We start from the raw sequence: 16,606 nt of genomic DNA on the forward strand, positions 1-16,606 counted from the left end.
AATCCTACTTTCGTAGTGATACTGCCTCAGAAACCCAAGGAGGGGTCGCTATGAGTCGGGGCCGACTCGACGGCACATAACAACAACAACAACAAAGTACCTGTATGAACTGTGTGTACATCATGCAAGGAGACTTTTACACATTACTTCTAATCCTCATTAACCATCTTGACGCTGTTGTTGTTAGCTACCATAGATTCATCCTCTGACTTATGGTGACCCCAAGCACAATGAGATGGGACCATTGTAACCTGTATTTTCATTGGCTGGCCTTTGAAACGTTTAGGCCTTTCTTCCTAGAATATCTTATTCTGCATACACTGATGAAACCTGTTCAGTATGATAGCAACACACAAGACTTTACTGACCAAAGGGTGGTGGCTGTGCTTAAATTACATTGGCCAGGAATCGAACCAAGGATCCTGAATGGAAGGAGAAAGTACTACTCCAACCCTCAATCATTTTGTTTTTTTCTTTTCTTTTTTTATTTTAAGAGCTTGTTTTACTTTCAACACAACACATATATTTAGTTTCATTCCCTATTCACCATGTTGACCCCTAACCCAGTCCCTCCCCTCCCTTCCCTGTAACCCTTCTCCTGTGCCCCCTCATATTTATGCACTCCTGTTTATCTTGCATTTCCTCAGTTTGACTGTTGGTCCTCTGATGTCCCATGGTCTATTGCTCTAAGGGATGTATTACCATAGAGTATGTGGGTGCGTCATCCTGGGTTGAGTGGTCTGCGTGGACATCTTGTTAACTATTGGCCTGAGAGCCCGCCCCTTGAGTTTTATTCAAGGTGCAGAATGTATTCCAGGGCCATAGTATTGGGAGTCTCAGCAGATTTAATCTGACCAGTAATTCTGGTCATAATTGAGTTTTTGGATTTTGTTGCATTTTTTCCCTCCCACTCTATCCAGGATCTCCAGATTTGATCCTTTCCTAAGTGGTTGGCATTGGTAGCCAGGCACAATCTAGTGCTTCTGGTCTCAAAGGCCATCGTGTCCTAGGGTTGATTGCTTCTAAATGCCCCCGCCCCCTTTGCATTCTTCTTCACTTCTGATGCTAGGAGACCATTAGCTGCATCTTAGATGGCCGCTTGAAAGCTTTTAAGACACCAGTCCCTACCCACCAATGTAGAATGTGGAGCAATGCTTTTATGCATTTTGTTGTGCCAATTGAGTCTGGTGTCCCCCAGTACTATGGTCCTGAGGCAGTTGATCTACTGGATCTCTCTCTCATAGTGTCTTGTTGTCTCTGAGGTATTACTGTGTCTGTCTTCTATTGTTTCTGTAAGGACTACAGGCATTTTGTTTCACTGGTGTCTGTGCAAGATTAGCCTCAGCTGAATCTATCCTTGGTCTAGAGTATACTTCTGTTCACTGACCCCTGTCTGATCATCTCAGGTGTTTATGTGTTTATCTGTATAGCCTAGTGTTTGATGCTAGTGGCAATGCAGTATTGTGGACACATTGGTTGGTATTAGCATCTGTCGTTTATCTCTTATGTGCACAATTCAGTGTCCTCCCATTTCCTATGTTACCACAGTGCTCATATATACTTCCTGTATATCCCTCCCTCTACCCATGTCAGCATGTAGGCCCCAACTAGCTCAAAATTAAACCCTCCCCTTCCCTCCCCATCCTGGTAACCTATTAGGTGAGTTCCCTTTCCCAAACAAACCCTTCTCTGTCTTTTTACAGTAATGGGCTCATACAGTACTTGTCCTTCTGCGATTGACTTATTTCACTCAGCATAATGTCCTCCAGGTTCATCCACGTTGTGAGATGATTCATGTATCCCTCATTGTTCTTTAATGTGGCATAGTATTGTGTGGATATGCCACAATTTGGTTATCCACTCATCCAGTTGATGGGGATTTAGGTTGTTTCCATCTCTTTGCTATGGTGAATTGTGCCTCAGTGAACATAGGTGTACATATGTCTGTTCGTGCACTGCTTCTCACCTGTTTAGGATATATTCCTAGTAATGGAATTGCTGGGTCAAATGGTACTTCTATTTTCAGTTTTTTAAGGAAACATCATACTGTTTGCCACAATGGTTGTACCATTTTACAATCCCACCAGCAGTGTACAAGAGTTCCAATCTCTCCACATCATTTTCATAGATAAAATTTATTAGCTTCAATTTTATGTTTTAGAAAACTAAACCTAAGACTGATATCAAACTCATCTAAGGTCAGACAGCTCATGGGCAATGGAGCCACACAGGTGACTGATGAGAGATTCAGCATTGTCATGGTCACTTGTATGATCAATTTACTTACTCTTATTACTGACAGCATATTTTATTTTCACAAATCAGAATGTTTTTAGAGGTTAGAGTTTTTACCTGTATACACATTGTTTTTATGTTATTAAGTGCTGCCAAGTCAATTCTGACTCATAGTAACCCTATTGACAGAGTAGAACTGCCCCATAGAGTTTCCTAAGCTGTAATTTTTACAGAAGCAGATTGCCTCTGGTGGATTAGAACCATCAGCCTTCAGTTAGCAGCTGAGCACTTAGCTATTGTACCACCAAGCCTCCTGTATTAATATGCATAATAATGCACAAGTATACTAAAGTATATAATTATACACATTATGAGGTAAAGATTTTATGTGCATTAATAAATGTTCATCCTTCATGATATATCTATGACCAGAACTATATTGGTGGTTGGTGATTGCAAGGGATATGTGTAGCCCTGATAGGCCCTCTCCTACCATCTTTATTTGGTTGAATTGTCCCACTAAAAATGGAGAAAAATTTGTTTTTTCCAGAAAAACTTTTGTAGGAAGGAAAGTACTACAAAATTTAACAAGGTTCTTTAGGGGAAACTATTTGCTGCTAATCGGGCAAATGCACAGGTCAGCAAAACACAATCACAGTACTTGATTCTGAATGTTGACCTAGAATATGTTGTCTAAGGGAATGCTAACAACTCTTATCATGATGCCTTTGCTTATTTGGATACCATTAAAAGCTCCGCTTGACAAGCATAATGATGAACTGCATTGTTCCCGTCAAGCAACAAATGTTTGGATGATAGACAGCTCTGTTAAGTTGGGGATTTATTTTCCAAGGACAATTTTTTTTTTTTTTTTTTTTGGTGCTTTGGGTGCAAATTTACAGAGCAATATTTGTTACACATTCAACAGTTCATGTACATTTGGTTTCACTCCCCTATTACTATTCCCATCCATAACCCACTCTCTTCGCCTCCCTTCCCTGTGACCTCCCTCTCCCTGTGCTCTTATTAACTATGCAGTCCTGTCTGTCCAGCTTTCCCTCCATGTGAATGCTGCCCCTCTGGTGCCCTATGGCTGATTGCTCCAACAGGGGTATCTCTGTAGAGTAGGTGGGTGCATTGCCCTGAGTTGGGTGTTCTGCATGTAATTGTTTCTACTTTTGGGCTGAGAGCCAGCCCTTGGGAGTGAGTTGTATCCCAGGCCCAAAGTGTATCCCAGGGCCATAGTCTTGGAGTCTCACCAGACTCCATCTGACCAATAATTCTAGTCATTATTGTGTTTTTGAATTTTGTTCCATGTTTTTCCTCCCACTCTATCCAGGATCTCCAGTTTTGATCCCTTCATGAGTGGTTGGCACTGGTAGCTGGGCACCATCTTGTTCTTCTGGTCTCGGGGTCCATTATATCCTTTGAGTAATTGTTTCCAAATGCTCTTGATTTTCTTCACTCTTCTTCGCTTCAGACGAGAGAAGACCATTAGCTGTGTGTTAGATGGCTGCTGGAAAGCTTTTAAGACCCCAGTCGCTAGTCACCAAAGTAGGTTGTGGAACAAGATTTTTATGTATTATGTTGTGCCAATTGAGCACAGTGTCCCCCAATAATATGGTCCTGAGTCAGCAGATCGGTGGTTCTCTCTCCCAAGGTGTTTGGCTGTCTCTGAGGGATTACTCCAATTCTGTCTTCTGTTTTTTCTGTAATTACTGTGGTTATTTTCTATCACTAGCATCTATGCAAGATTATCTTCAGCTAAATCTATCATTCGTCTAGGGTACATTCCTGTTTGCTGACCCCCATCTCATCTTCTCAGTTGTCTATGCATTTATCTATAGCTGGGTGTTTGGTGTTAGTGGTAATGCAGTATTGTGCATATACTGGTATTAGCCTCTGTTGTCCATATCATATGGACATATTTCAGTGTCCTCCCTTTCCCCAATGGTATCATGCTGGTCACAGACTCTTTCCATACTGTGCCTTCTCTTTCCCAACACAATATGTGGCTCCAACCAGTCTGAAATTATCCCCTCTCCTTCCCTCCCATCCCTGGTAACCTACAAAATGAGTTCCCTTCCCTAAGCAAACCTTTTCCTTGACATTTCACAGTAATGGGCTCATACAATATTTGTCCTTCTGTGATTGACTTATTTCACTCAGCATAATGTCCTCCAGATTCATCCATGTTGTGAGATGATTCGCTTATTTTTCATTATTCTTTAATGTAGCATAGTATTCCATTGTCCAAGGACAAGATTTTTATCTTGGTTCTATAAACTCATGAAACTGCTTAAAACTCAGACAACCTATTGCTCATAAAGAGAACCTCCATTTGAGATTGGGTCTTGAGGCATAAAGAGTATAATGACACATCTGTTTTATTCACCTAATACCTCTTTGGTCCTCCAAAGAATGAATTTCTAGTTTGGATTCTAATACATCTGATTCTATTAAATGAATGATTTTATGCTCCAAAAAATATGCTCTATTATCTGCTAAATCTTATTTTATAAAAGAAAATAAATTTAAATAAATGAAATGTATACAAATAACTTTAACTCTAACTTAAATATCATTGCTGGATATCATTTTATCCTTAACTTATTAATAACTCTCTCATGATCCTTAATTTTAATTATATCTTGTAAAATAAAACAAACATATTTGGCGGTTAGGTAGATTTGTTAAAAAAAACTAGGTGAATACTCCCTTCCTTATTGCTTTTGTTGCTTCATTATACCCTTGAAAATATTGAGTTCACTTGATATTTTTCAATAAAGTCTTATGTTCTTCCACAAAAAAGTAATGAGATTGATTTGTCAGAAAAGGTGAAGGTCTCCTATAGTTATAATTTATGGCAATAAAAGAAAAAACTTCCCCAGACCAAAATGAACTGAATCACTCCAAACTTCATAATAGAATCATTACTTTGGGTCTTAAAGGTATTCTTTGTTTTCAAGAGTAGCATTTAAAATGAAAAAATGCAGTTGGAGATATAAACTTTAAACCTATATTAGTTAGCGTATTAATTATCATTTAAAACCTTAACAGGAATGGCAACTATTAGAGACAAAATTGAAATATGTTCCATCCTCAATCAGAAATGAGCCTGGCTATGAAAACATTCTTTAAGAAGTGCTCATTACCTAAATCTGACCTCTCTGGACCCAAAACCTTGATGTTAATAATCAAAGAGGGTTCACCCTTGGTAGGAAATATCTAGAATAGTACCTTAAAGTTTTTTTTTTTTTTTTAATTTGAGATCTTATTGTATGATCTCTTTGAGAACTATTGAACTCATGTTACAAAATGAAATCTAAACACATTAATATCTTAGGTTCCCAACAGGAAACAGGTGACATACTCAACAGAGTAATTAAATACAATTAAAGGAATCAACAAAGGATGGTGAAGCACCCAGAGATTCAGAGCAGAAAGCTATATTACCCCAAGGCCTAAAGATGCAAGGGGATAGTGTGTGTTATTGGAACCTAAAAAGAGTTAAGGCAGTGGGAGAGAAGTGAACCAACAGGAAGGAGCTGTAACTTTCTAAATAAAGGAACACAGCCATTGCCAAACCATGGTCCAGCAGTTTTAGCAAGGAGAACACCTATCTTGGAGAACACATATCTTGATCTCTCATTTCCTTTCCTCTTTGAACTCTTACTGGTACTTCCAATTGAAATCCAACTAGGAGCCAGAATGCAAGGGAGCCCAGTTAATTAACTCTGTAAAGACCAGTTCTCTCAGAAGAAAGCAGGGCAGAGAAGGGTGGAAAATAGACCTGTGAGCAATGGAGAATATCCAGCACAATATTGATCATAATTAACTCATAGATAAATATATAGTTATTCGAGATATAAACATACAGTTATTCATCACTAAGAAGCTGGTGGGAATGAGCCTTCTACCATTATTCTTTCTCTTCCTCCAGGGTCTGAAGGTTCTCTTGTAGGTGTTTATCTAGTTGTTGTTCCATACCAGTCTCTGCTGGAATGATGCTATCTGTATAACAGGGCTGTTTTATTTTTTACACACTTCTGTCATTTTTGCTAAAGTTTGCTTAATACCAAGTCTTCAGTAGTTCATTTAAGATGATTTTTTTTCTCTCTGACATACTTTCTAATACCCTATCTGTCTGCTTTCCTCATTATTATGGGATGTCTTGTATCAGTTCAAATACTTCTACAGTTTTATCCTTAAATTTGGGCCTACATCTCTTTCTCATAGGCACAGCGTTGTATGTACCTTGGCATTGGGAGGGGCTTTTAAAACATATTTTGGATGAAGTCATTTTCTGATTGGGGTCAAACTTTACATTTGAAGTGAAATAAGTATTTAATGTACAAACAATTCAAACATCTAATGCCTTCCCCATATTTTCCTCTGTGCTAATTAATTTACTATCAACTTATTTTCTGTTTCTTTAATTATAATATTACAAATTAGATTTTGAGGTTTGGGTAAATAATAAGTTGTGTGTGTATGAGAGAGAGAGAGAGGAAGAAATGTTGAAGATGGCCTTATAGGTTAACAGATGAATCAAAGGTAAATGTGGAATCACACATGCAAAAAGTGTTGAAATATTCCACAATTTAAAAAATCAGAGGTGATTTTGTAGCTTATAGATCAATTTACCTCTCTCAAGTAAAAGTTTCTTAGAGATGGTGGTATATTTCTTACAAGTTATATTCTTCTAACTGTTGCCTCATTTTTTATTCAGATTCGAAGCCAGAGCAAAGCCTCTGGGTCTGGGCTCTGTGAAGGGGATGAAGTGATCTCTATCAATGGAAATCCTTGCGCAGACCTGACCTACCCTGAAGTCATCAAGCTCATGGAAAGCTTAACAGACTCTCTCCAAATGCTTATAAAAAGGTAGAAAACATTTGTCAGAATATATATTTTGTCATGTTAATAGATGGAAACAATGATAGTTTCTGCTACATACATGACTTCTTGTTTATGGGGGAATCGGAGGTGCTTTGAACAAAGTCAGTATAGTTGAAAACCAACAAAGTGGTGTTTTTGTTTTTGTTTTTGTTTTTAATGAACAATTATAATCAATTGAACATTATGGTTAGTTGAGAACTTGCCTGGCAGTTTGTATGCTGTGCTGACTTGCGTGTTTCTGTGAAGCTGGAAGCTATGCCACCGGTATTTCAAATACCAGCAGGGTCACAGATGGTGGACAGATTTTAGCAGAGCTTCCAGATGAGACAGACTAGGAAAGAGGAGCTGACAATCTACTTCTGAAAAAAGTGGCCAGTGAAAATCTTATGAATTGCAGCAGGACATTGTTTGATATAGTGCTGAAAGATGACCCTTCAGGTTAGAAGGCACTCAAAACACAACTGGGGAATACCTGCCTCCTCTAAGCAGACCCAGAGGCTTTGCCCTGGCTTCAAGTCTGAGTGAAAAATGAGGCAATAGTTAGAATTATATAACTTGTAAGAACCATACTACCATCTCTGAGAAATTTTTATTTGAGAGAGGTAAACAGATCTGTAAGCCACAAAATCAGCCCTGATTTTTTTAAATTGTGGAATATTTCAACACTTTCTGCATTATGAAAAAGTTTGAAATATTGTCAGAATTACTAAAATGTGACACAGAGACACAAAGTGAGCACACGCTATTTAAAAAAAAATAGCACCAATAGACTTGCTTGATGCAGGGTTGCTATAAACCTTCAATTTTGAAAAGGTGCAATATCTGCAAAGTTCAATAAAGCAAAGTGCAATAAAATGAGGTATGCCAGTATTACTAAAGGTATACCTGTATTGCTAAAAAAAAAAACAACTAACAAATCTTTCCTGGAGGAAGTGCAGCTGGAATGCTCCTTGGAAACACAAATGGCCACACTTCATCTCACCTGCTTTGGTCATGTTGTCAGAAGGGACCATTCTCTGGAGAAGGATGTCATGCTTGGTAAAGTGGAGGGTCAGCGAAAGAGGGTGTGGTGCTTAAGTTTGTGCATCAACCAGGCTGAGCCTGGTTGAGTGGCTGGGGAGCTGGATGTAGTATTCCCCATGATGGAACTGGTAATCATCTCCATGGTAGAATCTACTCTGAGCAGCTGAGTAGCTGTCTTAGGGCTGTGGTCTGCTTCTTGTATATAAGGAGAACCCTTGGGGAATGAGCTCTAGCTTATGGCATGCTTGAACCCTGCATGTAGCTATGTCATTGTTTAGCAGCCTGCCATGCTCTGCTGACCTTGGGACTTTCAGTGGACTTGAATTAATGGCCTGCCATGTGGTTTGGTAACATCAGTACTGTGCCATTTAATTAGTCAACCTTGGACTTGTCAGTCTCAGCAGCCAGCAGCTGTCTGAGTGAAGAAAAGCCTCTAGCTTCAGTGGGCCAGGAGCAGGAGGCAGAGCTGAAGCCCAAGACTGAGAGGCTTTCACCCAGCCCCTAGAGCCAGGCACTTTGAACTTGGATTTAAAGCCTCCAAACTGTAAGAAAATAAACTCCTGTTTGTTAAGGCCATCCCATTTTTGGTATATTCCTGTCAGAGCGGCACTAGGCAACTGGAACAGAGGGGAAGGCCCTGAACAAGATGGATTGACACAGTGGCTGCAGTGGTGAACAGCAAGAATGGTCTCAGGTATAGTAGGGATCATGAGGCTGGCACAGGACTGGGCAGTATTTCATTCTATTGTACACAGGGTTGCTGTAAGTCAGAGGCGACCTGACGCCACATAACAACAATCAACAAAAATGCTTGTATTACAATGTGCAATGATTTTTTCATAGAAAAAAATGCTTTGGAAAAGAAAAATAATTAAAAATATCTTCTGCTTGCCAGAACTTCCACTAAAACCAATATTTGGGGATAGGCAGAAACAGATGGTTAGAATAAAATTTTTGGATTATTAGTGAAAGTCATTTGTCAACTCAATCTCTCCAAATGTCACCCACCCTAATTGATTATTTTAGAATGCAAAAGTAAACTTGAAACATGAAAATAGTAATGAGGGGAACAGCAAAAAAATTATAACATCAACATTTTTACAGTATAAATCCAAGTACAGTCCACAATGGCTTTGCAAATGAGGCCCTGCTACCATATCATTGCATTATACTGATTATAATGAAATATAATGAATCCAGAAAAGAAAGCTCTGGCGTCCTGGAGTACAACCTTCAGGAGGATGTCAGAGGACATCTCCTATAGAATCTCAGAGCCATCTCGCAGGCTACAGAGACTTGCCTTAACTCTGCAGAAATGTTACCTGCAGCATTGTTGTTATAGGATGTCAGCAAGTTGATTCTGACTTGTAGCAATCCCGTGTGACAGAGTAGAACTGCCCCATGGGGTTTTCTTAGCTATAATCTATATGGAGGCAGATCACCAAGTCTTTTTCCTGCAGAGCCACAGGGTGCATTCTAACTGCCAACCTTTACGTTAGTGGCCAAGCACTTAACCTTTGTTTCACCAGGACTCCTTACTTGCAGCGTTACCCCTCTGATAATCATTTAGTGTAATTCCATTTCTATATAAACATGAACTCACTATGGTCACCATCATATGAAAATAGAGGAAATCTAGCATTATCCGTGGACTCTCTCATCTAAATATTTACCTATCAAGTCCAGTGTTCAAGGTCTTGAAGTCCTACTTACTTATAAAGGTGCTACTTGCTTTTAAAGGGGACCTAACATGGAGCAGTGCTGATAGCATAGTGGCTAAGGCACTTGACTGCTAACCAGAAGGCTAGCGGTTCAAACCCACCAGCCACTCCTCGGAAGGAAGGTTGGGCAATCCTACTTCCGTAGTGATACTGCCTCGGGAAACCCAAGGAGGGGTCGCTATGAGTCAGGGCTGACTCGATGGCACATAACAACAACAACAACAACATGGAGCAGTGGTTAAGACATTTGGCTACTAACCAAAAGATCAGCAGTTTGAACCCACGAGACACTCTGTGGGAGAAAGAAGAGTCAGTCTTCTCTGGTAAAGATTTACAACCTTGCAAGCCCTTCGGGACAGTTCTACTTTGTCCCATGGTAGAGGACAGTTTCGTTTTTGGTAACAGCAGTATTGCCAAGTGTAGTCAGTATTTGCTATTATCAATTATACATCTGGGAAGTATTTGAAGCCTTCCTAATGGCACCTAAAAATGACAACAACAACATCTTTGTAAACATCATTGTGTTGTTGTTAGGTGCCATCAAGTCAGCTCCGACTCATGGCAACCCTGCATACAGTAGAATGAAGCACTGCCCAGTCTTGCGCCATCCTCACACTATTTGCTGTGCTTGACCCCATCATCGTAGCTATTGTGTCAATCCATCTCATTGAGGATCTTCCCCTTTTTCACTAACCCTTTATTTTACCAAGAATTATATCCTTCTCCAGGGACCTGAGGGATATCCAAACTTGGGGAAAATCCCTTTCTAAAATTATTTCTTTGTTAATGTCTTTACTGATTTAATGAGACCAACCTCTTTGGAACATATTTGTCATCTGGCATGTTCCCTACTGTTCTGGTTACCTAGTGCCACTCTGACAAGAATATACCACAAATTGGATGGCCTTTACAAACAGGAGTTTATTCTCTTAGAGTTTGGACGCTTTAAGTCCAAGTTCAAAGTGCCAAGCTCCAGGGGCTGGGTGAAAGCCCCTCAGGCTTGGGCTCCCAGCCCAGCTCCTAGGCCACTGAAGCTAGAGGCTTTTCTTCACTCAGACAGCTGCTGGCTGCCAAGCCCAAGGTTGACAAGTAAAAAGGCACAGTGCTGATGTTACAGAACCACACAGCAGGCCATTAATTTAAGTCCATTGTAAGTCCCAAGGTCAGCAGAGCATGGCAGTCTGCTGAACAATGACACAGCTACATGCAGGGTCCAAGCATGCCATAGGCTAGAGACCATGCCCAAGGCTTTTCCTTATATACAGGAAGCAGACCACATCCCAAAGGCAGCTACTCAGCTGCTTGTGGTAGATTCCACCATGGAGTTGATTGCCAGTCTCATCATGGGGAATAACTACCACCAGCTGTCCAGCCACTCAACCAGGCCCAGCCAAGTTGACACAAAAACTGAACTACCACACCTACTAATTCTTGTTTTGAATTTGATGGCTTTCAGTGAGAGAAGAAAAATCCTTGCTGATTTAAATCTGACTCTTAGTATACCTTTACCTGAATAAAGTTATCAACTAATTCTCTGCTATTTAAATACTGGAAATATGGTTATTATTTTCTTCTAAGTAATTTTAATTTTTTACAAAATAAAAAATTATTTGTTGATATTCAAAATGGAATTGCAAATAAAAATTAGCCCATAGACAATCATTATCATCATCACCATCTTCAGTCTGGATATCTGAACAATGTTTCCTGAAATGAAATATTTTACTTATTTCATAGCTGTCACCTATCAGTAGACGATGAGCACTTTATTTTTCCTGGACTATTGTCCGGAGATAACTGGGTCAGACTATTTTAAAAGAACCTTTGAACACTTCCTATTATTTTATATGTTATTAAAATTATAAGATAGAAAAATAAAAAATAGTATGACATATAAATTGTGGTATTAAGTACTATATATAGACTGAAGATAAATGAGCTTTGTAATGTATGAAGCTTTAACCTCTCTTTCTCTCTCTCTCTCTCCAGTGCTTTTCTGATCATTATTCATGTATGTTGTCTCTACTTTGGCTACTAATAAATGTTAACATTTATCTGGCCCATTTGCCTGTATTCAAGTTTATAAAGCTGGAATGAATTCAGACTATTCTTAGCTTCATAATTAATAGCTAACATAATTCAAAGTGATTTAAACCACTTCCATTCCAAAGGCTTCTTAAATTAAAACTTTCTGACCTTTTAGTACCCTTGAATTCTGTTTAATAGAGCATATCAACAATTTCCTATGTAAGAAAGATCTAATTTGTTGTCATCACCTACACCTTGTGGAATATCTATGATTTTTTAATAGTATATTACCAGGAATCTTTACAGATTAGTTGCATGCAGAAAGTTGCCTTTATTTGGTTGTCAGATTTTTGTTTAGTTTAGTGCTCCACCCCCACCCCCCAAAAAAAAATGTAGTCAAAAGCAAAGTTACGAGTAAATATTTTGAACATTGCTCTGAAATTCTGCTACCACATAAATTCTTAGGTAAGTTTGTCTAAGAAGAATAAAAGTAAGGACTCACTCCCTTTAACTGATGATCCCTGCATTAGCCAGTGTGCATTTTGAGGAAGAGAACAGGGGCAGAGACAGTCACACTGCTGCTTCTTAAAACAAACTTACAAATGTAAGCAATGAAGACCATCTCTCACAGCTGCTCTTTGATGATGTTTTTCTTCCAAAAGCATTTATAATTAAATTAGAATTTTAGAAAGAAGTTTTTAACCCCTACACTGACATTTCCTCTTCTCCCAAACCCAAATTTGCAAAACCAGCTGGGAATGGTTAAGGTCCAAAACAAAGGGTTGTGGGGGGAACAGCTGTAGGCTCCTTAGCTGAGAGATAAAGGAACAGTTTGGTTTCAGAGATCCTAATATGAAAATGCTCCAAGAGACAGGTTTGAATAGGAGAAAGGGAGACATCTCAGATTATAAATACTCCATGACTTAATGATTCATTGCAGCATGGAAAAGATTTCTCTTTACACAAGAGTACTGGGCTGGGGTCCACTTATTACAAAACACATGCTTAGTGGAGCTTTAAAAACAGCTTCTATTTCATTCCTTTCACAAAAGTACAGCCTCTAAAAGGATTGCTTGAATTATGTGTATGCTAAGATTGTTATGAAGCTGCTGAATATGTTTATGTGACTTTATAATGTCCAGACCAAAACTCAGAGAGTTAGTCATAAGACATTGAAATGCTTTGTCATATTAAAACAGGCACAGCTACTTGGAAACACCCAAATAACTTACAGATAAAGTACGTCATATGCTTTTTAAGGAATAAAAGCTGAGAATTTTAGGTTTGGTAATCTTTTGTAAGCATGTTTTGATGTACTTTAAGGAAAAGTTTATTTGGAAGATTTGTAAATAATCTGAATATGTGGCCAATTTTTGTTTTAAATATATTGCAATTGGCATTTAGGAGGAAAAATTTCAACTGTCTCTTATAGTAGACATCATAAAAGTGTCAGGAAATTCTTTGGCAGGTGTAACACCCTCTGATTTAACTGTCTGGTATTATTTTTCTATGCGCAGACCATCCAGTGGAATAAATGAGACTTTGGTCTCTGAAACTGAAAACGAAAACCAGGAGACCCTCACACATGAGGGGTATGTGGAAAGTACTACACTGCAGATTCGACCAGCCACAAAGACCCAGTACAGAGAGTTCTACGTTGCCCCAGTCAAGAGTGGAGTTTTTCTAGCTGAGGACCAAGGAGGTGGTCCCTATTGTTCAGGGTGCGCCAAAGAAGAAACTGACCTGAGTTACCAAATGGCTCCCCAAATGCCTGAATCCCAAAGAGGACACTTGGCAGATGAGGTTATCTTACGGGAAAAGGCAGAAACGGGGCGGCCAGGCCCTGTGGTAGAGCTACAGCTGTCCCTTTCACAGGAGAGACACAAGGCCACTAGTGCTCCTGCAGTGACTCTCCTGGGAGCTGAAAAATGCAAGTCTCCTGACTCAGACACTAATTTACGGCATGATGGGATTGTCCACATAAATTCGGTCCCCAGTAATGAGAAAAGGGACCCCTCTCTGAGGTCCAGCAAGATAATCCAGATCTCCAGCAGCAAAGAGTTGAAAGTGATCCCAGGGAGGGAGGCAAGAGACCTAGGACTGCCCCAAGTGGAAGTGATCCTCGACTGCTCTGACAGGCAGAAGACGGAAGGGTGCAGGCTTCAGACAGGAAAGGGGTATGTGGATTCTCCAGTGGAAGGAGGGCAGTCAGAAGCACCTCCTTCTCTGGTATCCTTTGCAGTCTCATCAGAAGGCACAGAGCAGGGAGAAGATCCACGCTCGGAAAGGGATCACAGCAGACCTCACAAGCACAGAGCGCGGCACGCACGTAAGTCCTCCCTGGCTGGGCTGGTGAAGGGGCTTGGCAATTTAGGGCATTTTGCTGCTGCTTTGCTAAATGAACTTTAAAAAAAGAGATTTGTCTTATGTCTCTCATTGGCTATTTTCCCCCCCTTCATTTTAATTAACACAAAAAATAAACATGAAAGAGTAGGGGAAAATCGATTCTGAATTGGAAGCAATAAGCTTGAACTGGGTAATAGATTTAAATGTTTTTAATGCACTTTTTGCTAACATGCCCTAAAGCATAGGAACTGTTACAGAAAATAATACTGTCAATGTGACTTTTTTACTTGTTTCAGAATATTTTAATATTTCATGTTAAAATAGCATAAACGAATACTTGAAGTCATGCGGACTCTGAGTTTAAATGTCAAAAACAGTTAAGTCTGCTACTGAGAGGTATCTTTAAAATACAGCCTCTACCACTGATATTAAAAGCAGATCTTCATTTTGAAAAAAAATCATTGTGCAGCTTGATGATGCTTGCAGAAGTGATTTTGACAGACAAGGACATGTGTAATACTAAGCAGTTACATGATCCTCTCCGTTTTGTAAGTCTTCACTAGACTGCAAAGGGTTTCATCCACCTTCTAGACACAGAAGTCAGGCTCCATGTGGAGGCATTTCAGTGACCCCAAACATAGAATACATACAAATTCAAGGATTTTATTGGTTTGTTTTACCCAGGGAAGAGAGTACAGAAAAAGAGCATAAAGATAATAATTGTGTTAGGTTTTATGCTTTTTGGTATTCCCTTTCATGTAGATATATACTTAAAAAAAAAATTAGGAATTTCATTTGAGGATGTAAACTCTGACTGGCAAAGGCATTAGAATGTATCAATGATACACAACAGCAACGAACTGAATTGTTCAAAGTAGTGCAATAATTCTCCTAGCCTATTGTTATTCCTTTCAAAGCATATTTTTAGCATAACCATTTGTAGCTGTATTAGCAAATGCTGTTAATCATTCCTTATACTTTAAGCATCTCTATGCCATCTTTACATTTATAGCATATTAAACAAGAGTTTTAAAGCAGCACTCACGTGTTGTACATGTTGGCATTGAAGTTAGCAACAACTGTGCAACTGTGACTGTCAGTTTAGTAATAAATTGCATAACACTAGTCAAAAAGGCATTGCATTTTGTCATGGCCACATTTTTAAGTATTTTCTCTATGAGAAATTTTGATCACCAGTGAGTATCTGAAACTTCATTGTCAGATTATTTTCTCTGATTATATTTATATGTATTTTTAATAAACCAATCTGATGTTTTTTTACAGTAGCAAAAAGAACTAATTTTCTATTTTAAAATATTCAAGAAATTTTTTTTTAAATTCTTCTTTAATTATTTGAGGAATGCAAAACTATTTGTGAATCATGCCCATTATTCATGCTATGATTATAATTAACTGATGTTATAAATTAATAACAAATTTTATTTTGATAGTAATAATTATAAAGTAAAAATCTTAAGTATCAATTTTTGTTATTTTAAAACTATTGAATTCTAGCTTAAATGACCTAATAATTTCTGCATCAGTTTACACATAGTCCCTAGTTATATATGTATTTTAAATTTCCCCAAGATTTACAAATACTGTTGCTGTAATTAAAGTACTATTATATTTCGAAGATAACAATATATTTAAAAACAAATTTGTCTAACTTTATAGCTTAAGTTTCTTAATAATCTAGTATTCTGAATTTTTACTAATTATCAAAGGCTGGCGGTTCAAACCCACCAGCCACTCCTCGGAAGGAAGATTGGACAATCTACTTCCGTAGAGATACTGCCTCGGAAACCCAAAGAGGGTCGCTATGAGTTGGATCTGACTCGATGACAGTGAGTTTGGAGTTTTTTGGTATTGATCTAGTACCTTCAATTATCATTAATTCAATATTTAAAAATTTATATTAATTTAGTAGCTGTGGATGCCAAGAGTGTGGAGGATTGTCAAAGGAAAAAGGAAAAGATAAAAGAAAGAAAGAAAGAAAAAACCCAAATATCTAAATCCATTACATTAAAACATCTAGATAAACAAAATTTTCTTGGGACCCCTCCCATCTTGAGATGCCTAGAAACAGTTTTATATTGACACTTTATTATCCCCTTGTAGAAGTACAAGATATACTTTTGTTTCAAAGTACAAGATGTGCTTTAACTTGCTTTTCAAAAAATATTATGACTTTGAATTATTTCCTTTTTAATTTAATTACATCCTATTAACTGGCATTTACTGGCAAATTTTTATTGCTAAATTATAGTATAAGGATCCATAGAGAAACAAATTTTTGAAACATAAAATCTAATCACTATATAAACAATGTATTTATAGACAAATGAAATGCG

The 16,606-nt window shown here is 38.4% G+C and overlaps 1 protein-coding gene across 1 annotated transcript in view; it reads left to right on the forward strand.

The window, feature by feature from the left end:
• SYNPO2 (synaptopodin 2) overlaps positions 1-16,606 on the forward strand; it is a 330,459-nt gene that overhangs the window by 266,641 nt on the left and 47,212 nt on the right. Inside the window, exons 2-3 of the mRNA XM_007952370.2 lie at positions 6,968-7,119; positions 13,424-14,235. Coding sequence (XP_007950561.1) covers positions 6,968-7,119; positions 13,424-14,235 — 964 coding nt within the window. The remainder of the gene's footprint in view (positions 1-6,967; positions 7,120-13,423; positions 14,236-16,606) is intronic.

Source organism: Orycteropus afer, unplaced genomic scaffold (genome assembly GCF_000298275.1).
Source record: "Orycteropus afer afer isolate SDZICR_OR568_19922 unplaced genomic scaffold, OryAfe1.0 scaffold00332, whole genome shotgun sequence".
NCBI lineage: Eukaryota > Metazoa > Chordata > Mammalia > Tubulidentata > Orycteropodidae > Orycteropus > Orycteropus afer.